This window comes from Tiliqua scincoides, chromosome 1 (assembly GCF_035046505.1).
Source record: "Tiliqua scincoides isolate rTilSci1 chromosome 1, rTilSci1.hap2, whole genome shotgun sequence".
NCBI lineage: Eukaryota > Metazoa > Chordata > Lepidosauria > Squamata > Scincidae > Tiliqua > Tiliqua scincoides.
Genome location: NC_089821.1, coordinates 143,405,510 through 143,421,904, shown reverse-complemented (window position 1 = coordinate 143,421,904; position 16,395 = coordinate 143,405,510). Strand labels below are relative to the sequence as shown.

At 42.9% G+C, this 16,395-nt stretch overlaps 1 protein-coding gene across 1 annotated transcript in view; it reads left to right on the top strand.

The window, feature by feature from the left end:
• The window catches only part of PCSK2 (proprotein convertase subtilisin/kexin type 2), a 105,131-nt gene that overhangs the window by 52,201 nt on the left and 36,535 nt on the right, over positions 1-16,395 (top strand). Inside the window, exons 4-5 of the mRNA XM_066638562.1 lie at positions 1,823-1,931; positions 7,661-7,698. Coding sequence (XP_066494659.1) covers positions 1,823-1,931; positions 7,661-7,698 — 147 coding nt within the window. The remainder of the gene's footprint in view (positions 1-1,822; positions 1,932-7,660; positions 7,699-16,395) is intronic.

Sequence of the window (16,395 nt, the reverse complement as noted above, 5' to 3'; positions counted from 1 at the left end):
CTCAGGAAGTGATATCCATACGTAAAAGTCAGCTATATCTCCCATTGCTTTTAAGGCTAGGTTATAGTGGACCCCTAATTTACAATGAGATCACTTTATGATCAAATGACTTTATTTATTCAATTTGTACCCCTCCTTTCTTCCCAAGGTGGCTAGGATCAAGGATCCTAGGATCAACTACTTTACAATGGACTCTCCATACTCAAACAAGTTTCATTATATGATATTCACTTTACGAAGAGCCGGGGTGGATCCAAGGGGGGCCATGGGTGCATGGCCTCCCCAAACTGTCTGCCAGCAGGGAAGGGCACCTGCCAATCTAGGGAGCAAAATCGGGCGCCAGGGAAACGTCCACTGGGCGAGTGCTGGTGAGATTGGTTAGAATGGGAGTCCAGGTCTACCCAGCCAGCAAACCTTGGCCACAGAGTACATCAAGTTGAACCCAGAGCCCAGGTCTACCCGCCTGGTTGACCTGGACTCTGGACTTGGTAGTACTCATGGCCCTTCCCCTCAAACACAAACGCTGGATTCCCCCCCTGCAAAGGGCTTGTGATTTCTGCCAACAGGACTTAATGGGTGATGGATAATGCCAATCAGCAGTGCAAATGCAAGTGTTTGGTAGCAGCCAAAGGCAGTGTTGCATGTGGCTACATGTCTGGAGGGAGGGCTATAGCTGATGGGAACCCTGATGCAAACACTAGTCTCCTAAGTAGCGTCTCATTTTTGTTTGAATTGAGAAGTAGATATAATAACCACAGCTTAAGTCACTATCATTCATGCTGTGTTATAGTTGATGTGTTTGATGGGCTTAAGGCCCAATGAGGAAATGGCTGGTGGCTCTGTACATGTGCCAGTGGCTCCTGGGTGCCCTAACAGAGCAGGAAAGGTGGTGGTGGGGGCGGTTTGGGGGCCATTCAGGGAAGAAGCCAGGCATGAAGTAGACCAAACTAGGGGCAGTTCAGGGGCAGGAGTATCTTGCTGGCAACAGTGCATGCCAAAATCCTCTTCCCCCTTACCAGGCCAGTCCTCCTGGACAGTCTCTTTGGACTTACACTAGCAAAAGAGCTGGTATAGGTTCAAGGAGACCCATTGAAGACCAGGTGGCTTATGGAGAGGTAAATAGTTTTTGTTTTTTTACTTACCTCTCATGAGCTTTCTTGTTGCTTCCCCCTACCATACCATGCAGTATGTGGTCCATCATTAGTGCTGCTTGCTCTGGACTGGTAGTGGGGGATATAACTGGGCTGTTAGTTTCCTTAAAAGCTCAGCCCTGTTTCATGAGGAAGAGTGGCAGAGTGCCAGGACTCTAACCTGCCTATTAAACTGCATGCTCTTCTCCCTGCCCTCTATTATGAATGTTAGTTATGCTTTTTACTCTTCTGGGAGTGCTTTCACACTGGGATGAGAGGCACTCTGCACATGTTCAGAGGCACTGCTATCTTTTTTTAATGCTTTTAGGATCAAGGACTGAGCTCTGGCATTCAATTCCAGATTTTAGAGTGAGTCCTGGCCTGGATTATGCGATGCAGACTGCAATCCTATCCACACTTTCCTGGGAGTAAGCCCCATTAAATACAACAGGATGTACTTCTGAGTAGTCAGGCATGGGATTGGGCTGGCAGCCTATCCATCCTGTTGTATTAGTTCTTAAATGAAGCCAGTGTTTGCAAATCGCATCCCCCTTCCTGGGCTGTGTTCCCAAGCAGACGAAGACTGTTTTGAAGCAGATGGATCAGGTAGAATCTCAGTGGATGTAAACATTCTGCTTTGTGCCAAACAAATAGGTCTCTTTGGGCTTTGTGTTCTTAATTTGATGCATTAGATGAACACTGGGCAAGCAGATGGGACTCCTGGACTGGATCTGAATGTGGCTGAAGCTTGGGAGCTGGGCTATACCGGCAAAGGTGTAACTATAGGAATTATGGATGATGGTAAGTGCACGCTGAAATGTCATGACACTCTGAGTAAATTTCATCCCTTGCTGCAATATGTAGGAAGGATTATTTAAAATTAAAGCTGATGTTCTTTCTCACCCGCTTCTCAAAACTGTGCTCCCTTGTGAGATATTCAGCTGAAATTTTTAATAAGAAATTGTCTTCAGAAAGCTTGCCTAGGGTACAGTCCGGTCTCCATGGATATTTGATTCCTTTATACTAGCCTAGGGTAGAAGGTTTTTTTTTTGTTTTTTGTTTTAACTGCAGTGCAATAATGATCAAATAGGGTATTTTGGTGCTAATTTAGAAATTGCCCAGCAGAAATGAACATTTTAGCATAGGGATAATTATACTACATCCATTGAGATTGTTATGCAGGTTTAGGGTAACATGGGAGAACAAAAAAATAAGATATTTTAGGAAGTCATTTTAGTTTAGTATACCATTATTGAAATGTGAGATATATTTTAAAAGGGGTTCAGTTTGCACTGGATAACATTTCAAATTTGCACTGTGAACTCTCCAGCATGCTTCTAAAAATAAGTGACAAAGTAAGTTGTGCTATAAGAACAGATCCACAGGGACCTAGCCTTGTTATGTCATCCTCATCTTTAATACAGACACACAGCAGGGGAAATGATACTGCCATCTCCCCATTGCTGCTTGTTTATGACTCACCTCTCTCTGGCTTATTTTGTTTGGACCCACAGAGCGACTTGTTCACATTCACAGTGACTGAGCACAGCTAGACCTTTCTGGGCCTAAGCTCCATCCAGAAGCTTGGTGCTTTAGAAGAAGAAAATGCTGGATGAATGGAAGGAGATTGTCCTACAAGCTAATTAACAACCCAGGAAAGCTGTAGATATATAAAACAACATGCCCTGGCCAATGAATGTCCTGTCTATTCTTGTACTGACTTCTTAATTCCAGTCACTAGCAAAATTTCTTTCAAATATGAACTTTGTTATCATGACTTCTTAACTGTCTCACTTGAAGGCCAGTGGCCCACCTTGAAGGCCCTCCTGAAGAACAACAGGCAGCAGAGGTAAGCTTAGGGGCAAAGGCCTTCCTATGGCTTCTCATGCCCTTGCAAAGCTTCTTCTTGTGAGACGATTCTCTGCATAACTCCATCCAGGTCTGGAGCAAGTCCATTAGGAAACAGCCATTAAGGAACAGTCTTAACAGCCTAGAAGCCTGCTGTGAAATCTAGAATTGTGTGACTGCATATATTTGTAACTCTATTTTAAAAAAAGATTTATATCCCCTTTAAATATCCACTTGCCCCTCCCATCAGGTGCCCAAGGTGAGGCAGAGTTGTACCCAGTTGCAAAGATCTAGGGTTCCTGTACAACTCTTGATGTTCAAACTAGATTTCTAGGCTGCCACAATGTATGCAGCAGTTCCTTAATGGGGGCAGATCATGCCCACATCTGTCCTTGTCGAACCATGGGCATGTGCTTGTGCCCCTCAATGGGCCTGCCAGTTGCCAGTACCCATTTAACACTATCAAAGTAAAAGAACAGCATTGGGATTGTTGTATGCAGAATTCTAACTGCAAAACTCTCACTTTGTGTGAAGGTGTGAGAGTTCCTCACCTTCTCCATTAACAAAGAGCACAAATACTGGACTAAAGCACCTGGTCTCAAAAATAAAATCTTTTTAGAAGTAACTTTATCCCGAGCATTTGTGTAGTCCTCTTCAGACCTCGTTATCCCATTATTGATTTTCCTGTGGAATTCTTTACACCCTGTGATGAGAAGTAGTGCAAAGTCAGGTGATCAGTAAACAGGGGAATGAAATTGCAACTTGAAATTGTAGCCTTTTGCAGAACGGCATTGTGCTAGCTGCAGGGTACATATATTACATTTGTGCCACAGAGGTGGAGTTGGTTGTTTATCCTATCGATCATGCAGTCCTAAAGAACTTGTTTTGTTCTTTCTCACTGCTCTACCTGGCTTAAGTCCAGCTCCTAAGACCTTGTTAACATATTACAGTGCAGAGTACATAGTTTTCCATGTAGCTAATAGTTACAGCTATAATATGTGTGCCATCATTCCCTAATTGTTGTGAAAGGATAGTGCTTTAAAATCATGTGTCCATGGGCATGTTTGGTACTATAATGCATTTATATATATATATATATATATATATATATATATATATATATATATATATATATAAATTTCCCCTGGGGGCTGGGGGACTGGGGATAAGAATAGGCCCTCAGTTTGGCTGTACTTGTCGTAAGAGGTGACTAAGCAGCCACCGGGTAGATGGGACTCGTTAGCCTGGGAAGGCAGCTCATCTGAGAAAAGGAAAACTCTGATCCCAAACCTCCACTGCCTTGTGGCTACATCCAGTTATGGAAAAGGCTTCAGGAGTCAACCTCGAGGCAAAATCCGGAGCGGGAGTCCCTGAGGCAGTTCATGGCTGAACACAGTCATGTTCTGGCAACTCCTGCGACGCCGCTGGAACCAACCGTATTGGCCTCTGCCTTTCCATTGGACAATTTCAGCAACGTGGAGAGGGGGGAATTTGCTGCATGGGTAACAGCCTATCTTCCATACCTACTTTACCCAGGCTTCGCGCACTGGAGAGGATACTCTGTTCCAGAACCACCATTCAGAGCGTGACACCATAGTCTTCCGAGACTGAAGGATGCCAACTACTATATAGAAATATAGAAAAAAAATATAGAAATAGAAATATTTTTTTCAATATAGAAAAAAAAACCCTAAAATGCATAAATATTTTTGTAAAAGAGACCACATTAGTATCTTAAGGTTGGACATACAACCTTACAATTTACACACACTACAATACACACAATTTCCTGGGAGTAAGCCACACTGAACACAACAGGATTTCCATGCACAGGTGTGTGCTGTATAAGTATGTTAAAATCTAGAACCTTCAAAAGCTTGGTTTGCAATTGTTGCACCATGTTCAAAAGATCATACACACTCTTTACTTTATGATAATTATTCTAAACCACCAGCCTTTGATTCCATGTTCAAGGTCACTAAAGTAGAGCTGAAATTCCCACTTAGGCCTAGACATTTACTAAAAGCTGTTATTGTATTTGCTGCTTTTGCTGGCATTTCCCTGTGCTTGGGTCTGTTTCACACATGCACATACCCAGCAACACTGGAGCTCTTTTCCTAAACGGCAATCTCTTGTCACTGGAAACAGTGTATGAATGAAGTAACCAGGTGGGTGAAGCCAGTTATGTGGGTCTCTCCCTCCTGATTGGCATCCTCTCTCCTGGCATGCAAAGGTGACCTTACTGTATGTATCAGAATGCCTAAAATAAGTGAAGAAGTAATTACTCCATTTGAAAATACATTTTACATTGACATTTTATTTATTTTTCACATTTTTACACTGGCCTTCCTCCAGGGATGGTGTAAATGGTTCCTGCCCTCCTTTTGTCCTCACAACAGCCCTGTGAAGTAGGCGAGGCTAAGAGAGAGTGACTGGCCCAAAGTCACGCAGGAAGCTCCATGGTTGAACAAGGATTTGAACCTGGATCTTCCAGGTGTAGGACAAACATTACACCAGTGGTTCTCAAACCTTTTAGAGGCACTAGAGGTTGCTGCCGATTTAGAAATACCAAGGGCTGTGATACCAATGGTATTTGGGTAGCAGTGCTCCCCCCGACTGAGTAGCAGCTTGTTTAACCGTTGGCGCACCTAGCCTATCCTGCCCTGTCAGTTTTGTGAACTGTTCCTACTGCTGCCGCCGCCCTTAAGCCAACAATATCACTGGTATAGTGATTCTTAGCTGGCAAGAACAAAATAAAGTAAAAGTGATATATCAATTGTTTCTTGTTTGTCTGCAGATGCAAAATATCATACCAAAGCAATTGGAAACAGGTATCTTTGGACAAATGTCACCACACCAGGTCTGCCAGGCACTGACTACTATTCTGTACTTCCCAATTTCTTTCTGTAATTGCAAGTTGACTTCTTGCTCTCTTTTCCTAGTACCTTTTGGTCTTTGCCACTTACTCCTAACACCTGGCTTCTTTCTGGCAAATAGAACTAGAGATGGGACTAAAAACAGATGGGCAGCAGTTCCCTGTCCTCTTAATACTTGGAGATTATTTATTTTTCAGATTTTTATGCCTTTTGTCCTCACAGTAGGTTTCATGCAGTAGGGAAGTAGGTTAGGCTGCGAGATACTGACTGGCCCAAGGTCACGCAGGAAACTTCATGGCTAAGCGGGGATTTGAACATGAATCTTCCAGCCCTCAGTTCACCACCATAACCACTACGCTGTCCTGGCTCTCAATTATGGAAATTATCTAAGCTTAAGAGCACTGTGGATCAGGTTCTTCATTTTCTACTTTTTCACCGCTTAAATTGTATCATATATTGCAAAATAATTCTTGTTTTACTACATAAATCAGGGACTTGGCAAAAAATGATATATGCAACAAAAACCACCAAGAATTCATTCCCAGGAATCGAGATTTAATAGGGCTTTCATGCTGGTTGGTTCACTGCAATGTTGTTAGTGGCCTTTTCACATATTACCAGGAAAATGCATTAAGTCTTCTGTTCACTGTCTTCTGTTTAGGGAAGCTCATCTATATTTTATAGCTATCGGTCTAAATGATTGCGTTAGTATTTGTGCATTATGCTCTGCATTGGAATAATGCTGTACGTGGAATAATGGTGGAGAGAGAAGCTGGTGGCAACTGTAATGGCAGCTGCAGTGTCCGACAGTTAGCATCCTTGGGGATTGTGGGATATTCTCAGTTAGAGTTCACTGGAGCTTGGGGATAAGAGAAACGTCGGTACTGGCAGATCAAAGCAGGCAATAACTATGAGGAATTATGTACAGGTGCTGGAAAGGAGGCATAGCAGTGCGGATACTGTGTGTATCTTGTGACCATCTGTCAAACAATGGATGGTTTTCATATGAGGTTTTCACGCCAAGGACCTTTGGTTTCTCCTGTATTCTATCTTTTAGTGCTCCTAGTTTTTGTGAAATTATAAGCATACAAGTATTTGAGGAATCATGATCCTTTGCAAGCTTAAATGGTCTAAAAATACATAAATCCTGCTGCCTAACCTGAATCTCTGTGCCTAAGATGCCACAGACATTTCTGAACCTGGTCTATTTGCTGGGCTTGTACCATTAAATAAGAGTCTTCCCCCCACCCCCATTTAATATGAAAGTCCAGGGCTTAACAATGTGGCTTTAACTGACAAAGTTCTGAGGCTATTTTTATTTTTTGTAGTATGTTTATCTACAGCACAGTTTCTCAAACTGTGGGTCAGGACCCACTAGGGGGTTGCGAGCCAATTTCAGGTGGGCCCCCATTCATTTCAATATTTTATTTTTAGTATATTAAACTTGATGCCAATGTGACTGCATTTGGGGACATCTGTACTTTTAACAGACTACAGTGTATATACTTTTAACAATGATAGTCAATGGGGTTTATTTCAGGGTAAGTATGGTTAGGATTGCAGTCTAGGATTGTTAAAAAATTTTCCTGCTTGATGATGTCACTTCCGGCCATGACAACACTTCCAGGTTAATGACATCACTTCCAGTGGGTCCTAAAAATTATCATTCTAAAAAGTGGGTCCTGGGTTAAAAAGTTTGAGAAGCACTGATCTATAGAGTAAATAAATTTCACAGCTATTCTAAACATCTCCATTTTTCTTGCATTTGTCAATCGCGAGCTTATGTGCTGTCATTGTTTATTGCAGGAATTGATTATCTTCATCCAGATCTGGCCTCAAACTATGTGAGTACACAGTATACCCCATGTCACAATTCTATATTGTTCTAACCATTCTTTTGCATGAAATATTTACCCACTGGAGTGTGTTAACAATTCAACTGAACTGTTAACTTGGATGGTGAAAAACATTTATGCAGAAACCAAGTAAAGCCTATAATGAGTACAGTGTATAGCCAAATTTACCCCTCTAAACTGTGATGTGTGGAACCAAACAGTAACATGTTCTGTCTGGGGGATTTATGTGGTTGCCAAGTTCTGAATAAATTCTAATTACCAATATTAGAAATCAGTATTTCTTCAAAATTTTCTGTTGAATAGCTGCCTTCGTCGTTTATGTCCAGAATGTTCCCTAAAATTTATGGCGTGGATGAGAAGGAAACATCATACTCTATTAAATCTGCTACTGTAAAACAATATTGTGAGCTTATCAATCCTACACAAATGTCTTCTACAGAGGTGGTTATACAGGGGTAAAATAGTGCAATAACTTGCAATAACTTGGAAGAAGCCATTTAATGGCTAGGTGATTCTGGGTTGCCCTGAGGACAAGGGAATAAGTGATCCATTGAATTAAAGTTCATTCGATCTTGTAACTCCCACACATCAGGTGAAGCTTTCCATGTAAATGTGTGGTTGCAAATTGCATGGTGTAAAAACGAAGGATTTAATCCTATCCAACTTTCCAGCGCTGATGCTGCCCTGAGGTAAGGGAACAAACCTTCCCATACCTTAAGGAGGCCTCCGTGGCTGCCGTCCCACCACAGGATGCAGTGCATGACCCATTGGCATGGCTGCGTTAGTGCTGGGAACATAAGAACATAAGAACAGCCCCGCTGGATCAGGCCATAGGCCCATCTAGTCCAGCTTCCTGTATCTCACAGCGGCCCACCAAATGCCCCAGGGAGCACACCAGATAACAAGAGACCTCATCCTGGTGCCCTCCCTTGCATCTGGCATTCAAGTTGGATAGGACTGGGCCCTAAGTAAACCTGTGCATGTGAAGGAGAATTTCACATTGTACAAAAGTTTGCAAATGTAGCAACAGGTATTTTCTGGGAGGAGTCATGGGTCTGTACTTAGAGTCAAAGTTTAAGAGTACAGCACATGCTTTATGTGCGTGAGATAATAAGTTCAATCCCTGGTATCCCTAGATAAAAGCTGCCAGGTGGCAATAACGTAACCTAAGGCATTCTTCCATCCAGGATTAGGCTATTGGGCAGAGGGGTTTACAACAGTGGAACAGTCTCCTGCTGTCATCAAATGGTGCTTTGCTCACAGCCTGCAGCTTTGCTGCTGGAAAATGCTGCACTTGCTGGACTTAGTACGTAAGCTATGGGGGTGGGAGTTGCTGGGGAGGGTGAGAGTGTGGGAGGAGTTGGGGTGTAACTAGGCAGGGAGGGGGAGGAGGCAGAAGGGGGTTGATCTGGTGGCAATGGCACACATCGGATCTTATCCCCATCATTTCAAACCTCCCCATCTCTTTTCTCTCCTCAGACACATGCCAACAAAAGAGGTAGCATATGTCTGAGGATATCCATAGACAACTTTGGCGCAACTTCATTGTGGCTGTTGGCAGGGGATGGAATTTGGGCCTCAGTGTGTTGCCTGAGAGGGTGAATATACTTTGGCAACAAAAGAAGAGTGTGGGATGTTCATTCTTTTGTAGGGTTGCCAACTCTTCAACCAGCCTCTTTTTCTTGTGCTTTTACAAGCAGCTTGATGAGCAGACATGAGGGAGTGAAAATGCTTGCCTCTAGGATAGCCATTTTCAACCACTGTGCAGTGGCACATTGGTGTGCCACGAGTGGTCCACAGGTGCACCACAGAAATTTGGGGGAAGGTCATTTTTTAGTAGGGCCAATGGAAGATGTGAGCCCCCCCACTGGCAGCATGGTGTGCTGTGTCAATTGTCAAAAACCTGATGGTGTGCTTTGACAATTTAAGTGCCTTGTCAGTGTGCTGTGAGATGAAAAAGGTTGAAAATCACTGCTCTAGGCCCTGAACATCTGCATTTGCAGACTTCTGCATATCAGGCTTGTTAAAGTCACAAGAGCATGTCATACTGTTTTTTTGTGATCAGTTGGCAACCCTATGCTTTAGTCTTTAATCCATTAACATCTATCAATTTTTTTTTTCAAATTAGTTCTGTACTTAGTTCTATAGGTATGGATGAAACTGCATCTTAAATAAGCACATAATACAAAAGAGTATTGTTTTTCTAGTCATACATTTCTTAAACATAAATCTCATAAACTAAGTGGCAACGATGCTGTTTATTCTTGCAGAAAAGACCAGGCAGGACTTGAGTTCTGCTCTATCAGTTTTACAGTGGGAATTCACAGATAACAGAATGGAGGCACATAAACAACCTGTTCCTAAGCCTATTGAACTCAAATAGTAGTCATTCTGCGTATATTGCCAGGCTTCAGGCCAAGCACACAATGCTCGCTGTGCCTAGACATGGATTCATCCCAGAGTCATGCAGGGTTTTTGTTTAGTGTGATTAATTAAGACATGTAGGCACCAGAAGAGTCCTTCAAAGTAGGGTCTGAGATTGAGTAATCATAAGTAAGAACAGAGGTGTACTGAGGTGTAAAATTGTTTTAGATCGATGTCCCCAAAGAAATTGGAAGAGAAGACTTGTGTAGTCCTCTAACAGGGTGAGTATGTTAATGTTAAAGACTGGCTGCCCAATCCTATCAAACGCTTGTGCAGCAGGACTGCTGGGCCCATGCTGTATCTAGCGTTGGATTTATTTCCTTACCCCATGTAGAACCCCAGCCTGCTCAATGCTGCTATTTAGCTGATGCAGAACTTAGTAGCCCCGTGTAGGGACTTCAGGGCTAGGATGGGGGATAAGAGGCCTGCTCCACCACCCCTGCTCGCTCCCCGGCCAGAACTGATCCCTGTTCCACCATCCCTTCCCCTAAAATACCCCTCTCTACCTCTGGAACACCCTCTCCCCACCACCTGGTGCAACACTCACCTGCCTCGGTGGCTGTCGAGCAGGATGTGACGCCTATGGGATGGTGTAGGCCTTCCTGCCAGCGCCACTTCCTCTCTGGGTGCCAAAAAGCACTTTACGGTGCTTTTACAACACCCAGCACTGACGCTGGGGCCGTAGCACTGGCACTGACCACCATTAGGATTGGGCTCTAAATTTATGTGCGTTGGAGTACAATGAAGAATACACTGGCTCTTGTAACAGTTCATAAATTTGTACATCCTGCAGCAGAACTAGATGGTTCATGTTAACCATTTTAACTTTTTTACTTTGGAGAGCAAAACATTATATAGTAGATTGTGGCAGTTGTCTCGAACTTTATATTATAGAGTTAAAGACTAAGCTAAGGGCCCAATCCTATCCAACCTTCCAGCATTGATGCATCCATACCTACAGGCGTGTGCTGCATCCCGTGGTGGTGGTGGGGGCAGTCATGGAGGTTTCCTCAAGGTAAGGGAACTTTTTTTCCCTTACTTTGGACCTGCATTGGTGCTGGAAATTTGGACAGCATTGGGCCCTAAGGATAAATGAGGTTCTTTCAATCGGAAGGTGGTCTAGAAAAAGAAAACAACAATCAGTCATGATGAGGTCACTAGTTCAGCTAAGATCTGTGGTCCAGCTGTTTGCCAGACTTATGAATTCTCACAGATGAGCCTTTGGATCGTGATGCCAGTTGCACAGTTGGGTGCTTCTCTGCTCCGATGACTCAGGCTGAAGATGGATGGAGTCATCCTTGCCATGATATAACGCAGCTCTGAAATCTTCCCATGAGAAACCTTCTGTTGAGTGGGTAGAAAAGGAACTCGCCGCAGCCAAGTGAAGAAAATTGGAAATAGAGCTGCTGAAATACTAAGCAGGATGGATGACATTTAGAATTGCCCTTTCAGATTGCCTCTGGCAACAAAAGTATACGTTGGAGGTGTGACAGGATGTGTAATGGGGTGTTCTAAATAAAGAGAGCAGGAGTAGTGCGTACTGAAGGAAAGATGACTTTGAATGGCACTCATGAGATGTTTGGTGGGACTCCCATAATTAGTAGCAGTGCTTGAGAAAATAAGATTGCCTCATTGGAAGCACTCAGGCCCTGAAAGAACCATTATAGAGGTCCATAACTCAGGGGGCCATAACTCAGCACATTGTTCAGGGGATCAGGGGGCTCAGGGGGTCCATAACTCAGCACATCGTTGGCATGTCAAAGGCTCCAGGTTAAACCCTTGGTGATCTCCAACCAAAACAGATCTGACTTGGAAAGCTGCTCGTAATTCGGCTAGACTGCAGTTAGTTAGATGGACCAAGGATCTCATTCAGTATAACGTTGCTTCCTACACCCTTTTCCCATTACCACTGGAAAATTTATCCCCCTCCACTGTAGCAGCTGCTGCACTGCAACCACTGTTCTGAAGCTGTGGGACAGTAGAGTTCATTTTTATTCTCCTTTACTTGGCATGTTCCATCCAGCAGAGAAAACCGTTCCTCTGTTGGGAAACAGAAATCTGAGATGCTTCCGTGATCCTTTAAGTTGCTGAGTGGCAGTAGTGGCAGCCAAGCACAGGTGAGACAGATTGTTCTTATTCCATGGAGAAAATAAACAGGGATGGACTAGTTGGAAAGAAGCTCAGAGCAATTAGAAAAAAGATCAGGAGATTAGAAGAGGAAATGGGCCCAGAGGGGATCGAGGAGGCATGAAATTGGGAAGACAGTGTCTAAGCCTAGATGAACGCGAGACTTGGGTCACAAGCGTGCATTTTAACAAGCTGGCTGCCCTGGATAAACTGCAAGCTGGCTGGAGCTGAAATGCAATACTTTGTCTAATGTCTTGTCACAAGGTCTGCATGCTTCAACCTTCCACCAGCAAAACAGAAAAAAATAAACTGTTGGGAATCCTAAGAGCACTGCCTCAAAAAACATTCTGTTATTGTGATTATTCCTGAATTGCCTGAAACATGAGGCTGGGGTCTCTAGAGTACATTCAAACCTCTGCAGGCTCCAAACCCCCAACAATGGGAGGTGACACAGCTCCTGTTCCACTTAGGAAACAGACACCTCTATCTGAAATCCTACAGGCCTTTATTAGCACCTTGTCCATCTTCCAAAGGAGCAATTTCCTGATGTGGTGAGGCAGATCAGGATGGGAAAAGTGTCCAGCTGGCAGCTTGGACTTACAGAATTACCAAATGGAGCAGTTGGGAGCGAAACCAACTTCTCTGCATCCTGTTGTAATTTGCTTGATTTGGTTGTTTTAATTTGGTTTTGTATTATTGTTTTAAACTTTTGTTGTGACCCGCCAATGTAGAGGAGAAAAGTGGAATATCAGGTGGGATAGCAGTGCCAGTCAGATTTGGGTCTTGTTTTCAGGGAATTTCTTCTTGACTTGAGACTAGGAATGGTTTGGTAATCAGGCAGGTTTTATTTCCAAAGCAGATCTTGAACTTGCTGATGTGGAAAATTATTCTTAAACTGTCTTATGTCTGAGTTAATGTTACCTCCATCTGAAAGAAAGAAAAATTAAGAGCCCAATTCTATGCAACTTCCCAGCACTGAGACAGCCATGCCAATGGGGTGGCTATGGGGTGTGTGCTGAATTCTGCAGTGTGTGTTTGTGGGGGGGGGGAGAGTCACGGAGGCCTTCTCAAGGGAACATTTGTTCCCTTACCTTGGGGCTGCTTTGTGGTTGCACCAGTGCTGGAAAGTTGGTTAAAATTGGGCCGTGACTGAAAATCAGATGCATTCCTGTAAGATCTTTTCCTTGAAATCTCACAGCAGCTTATGGTTGTATTCTGGATACCTTAACCAGATGAAATTAATATCCCATTATGGTTATGGCTTCTGTTCTGAAAAGATTGCCCTTTTGAGGAAAGTAACAAAATGACCAGCACAATAGCTGGAGAAGTTGTAAAGAATTGATGCTGGCCTTTTGAAGTGGCATCTGGTTCATTAATATTTAAATCAGACCATTAATTTGTCACTGGTTGTTAGGTTTAAATGATGGTCTCTGTGTTCTACTGGAAAGGAAGAGAGATTTCTTTTGAGGTGTGGGTGTGGAGTGGCATTTAAGGAGAATGTGTTTAGGGGGGCATTACAGTATTGCTTGTTCTCTCAATGGTATTACAAACCTTCATCGGGTCACAAGAAAAACTTCATTAGTTTTGACATCAAGATGAAGGGGAAGATATTTCAGCTATCTGGAAGTCTAAAAGCATTTTTTTTAATGCATACTGCATTCGGCAGTGGGTAATTTATATTGTAACATAATTGGGGATCTCATACAAGGCATAATAAAGTGCAAAAGTGAAGGAATGGCTTTTCTATTTTGTATTTTCTGTTTCTGTTTTAGAACTTCAGGATTGATTTTTGGAAATTGAAGGGGTCATCTTGGCATCTGGGAGGCAAAGTTTTGTTTTGATTTATGTTAAATTCATAGACTTGAAGGCAAAGCAAATGATCTTCAAGTCCCAGCTCCTCTACAGAGGCAGAAATGTAGAGCAAAATTAATTGCTGGCAACCATCATACGATTTTCTCAAAACCATGAGACCTTTAGCCACAACAAGATGGGATAGCAAGTTTTGTTTTTTTTCCCCAGGACAGGGTGCAAGAATAACTGCATCAAAGTAAAGCCCTCATGATAAATACTTGTTATGTATCTTCTTCTAAAAAAGCAATCTCATTTTGTACCTTCTTTAGATGAAGTCTTCCATTGTGCAAATGTTTTTCCATTTAAGAAGTTTCTTCTAGTGGTCAGCTTAAATCATATGTTTATCTAATAGATGGTACAATCCTAAGCACGTTTACTCAGAAGTATACCCCGCTATGTTCAGTAGGACATGTAAATGTGCTTAGGATCGAAGGCTTTCTCACATTGGCAATGGAGCATGTTCTTCTGTGCTCTTTATAGTGAGATTCAAGAGTGACTAATATTACCCTGCACATGCCTGATCTAATCTGATCTTGGAAGTTAAGCAGGGTCAGGTCTGGTTAGTACTTGGATGGGAGACTGCCTGGGAATACCGGGTGCTGTAGGCTTATACCATAGTCTTTCAAGACTGAAGGTTGCCAACCACCAGGGGTTGTACTTATGCTTTTGATTCTATATTTCCCATAGCAAACTCAGTGCATTGAGTACAACAACATAGCTGAGAGAGAAACCTTGCTAGAGGTAGACACAAAGTATATATTCTTTTGAATATATACTTTTGAATTCTCTGCCATAAGTGACCTACTTCTTTAAGTGACCTACTTTTCATGTTTTGTGTTCTCTGGAATGTTTCTTTGAAATGGAATTTCTGAGCCTTGGAGTAAAATGGCAAATGTTATCTAGGATGTCTTTGATATGCTTAATTTCTTAGCAGAGTGCTGTGTTTACTTTGGAACTCATTGCTCATCATGCCACCTGCACACGACATCTGACCTGACCTGGTCCCAAACAGTGTCCCCTCTAAGAATTAGCCATGCTGTGAGGAGCCCTTCCAAGTTTTATGGCAGTGCAATGGCATCTTCCCAGTCATCGGCAATAGTGCCATCAAATCACTGACTTCTGGGTTGACTGAGCTCTTGAGAGTTGCACAGACATATGGCTGCACATCTAAGGGGGGATGCTAGTTCCACCCTTGGTGTCTCTGGGCCCATCCTATAGGCATCACCTTGGTGTAAGAATTTTGTGTTTCAAGACTTATCAGACCTAGGCTAGGAGACCCCATGTCCATGAGTTTTGAAAAAAAGTTCACCTAGTGAAATGGCCATCACCATAACTTGTGGCAGATGCTTTATGTCAGGGGTGCCCAAACCCTGGCCCTGGGGCCACTTGTGGCCCTCGAGGCCTCTCAATGCGGCCCTCAAGGAGCCCCCAGTCTCCAATGAGCCTCTGGCCCTCTGGAGCTTCGTTGGAGCCCACACTGGCCCGACGCAACTGGTCTCAGTGTGAGGGCGACTGTTTGACCTCTCACGTTAGCTGTGGGATGAGGGCTCCCGCCACTGCTTGTTGTTTCATGTCTGTGATGCAGTAGCAACAGAAAAGGAAAGGCCAACCTTGCTTTGTGCAAGGCCTTTTATAGGCCTTGAGCTATTGCAAGACCTTCATTAATTCATATAAGTTCATCTTTAATATATTCATTTATGTAAACTTATGTAAATTTATTCAAATTTTAAATGTAAATTAATTCTTTTTCTCCCCCCGGCCCCCGACACAGTCTCAGAGAGACAATGTGGCCCTCCTGCCAAAAACTTTGGACACCCCTGCTTTATGTGAAAAATTAATTTTATATAACAACATGCAAAGAGCCAGTGTCAATACAAATATATAAAATTGCCTGGTTTACACAGATATTTGGTTATTTAATTGTCTTGAATGTTCCCTTCCTCCCAAGCCTATTTTCTATCATATGTATTTAATTATCTTTCATTTGGACCTAACGCTTTGTTTCAATTCATTTTAATTTGATCCCTGACATTTCTTTCGACTTCATGTGATTCATTTCGAGCCAGCTCACCTTCCTTTAATTTGTTTTGGTGAGCATGAAACCAAGCCTGACATCAAACTTCTTAGCCAAATCCTAGTATAAAAACGCAATATTCATCTCACCACATCAAGCAATGTCACAAACATGCAGTGCATCTGTCAGTCACAGCTTATGTAAAAACCAAAAAAAAAAGCGTTGACTGACCCAAAATGCACTCCAATATTTCACTTCATCATGAGGAC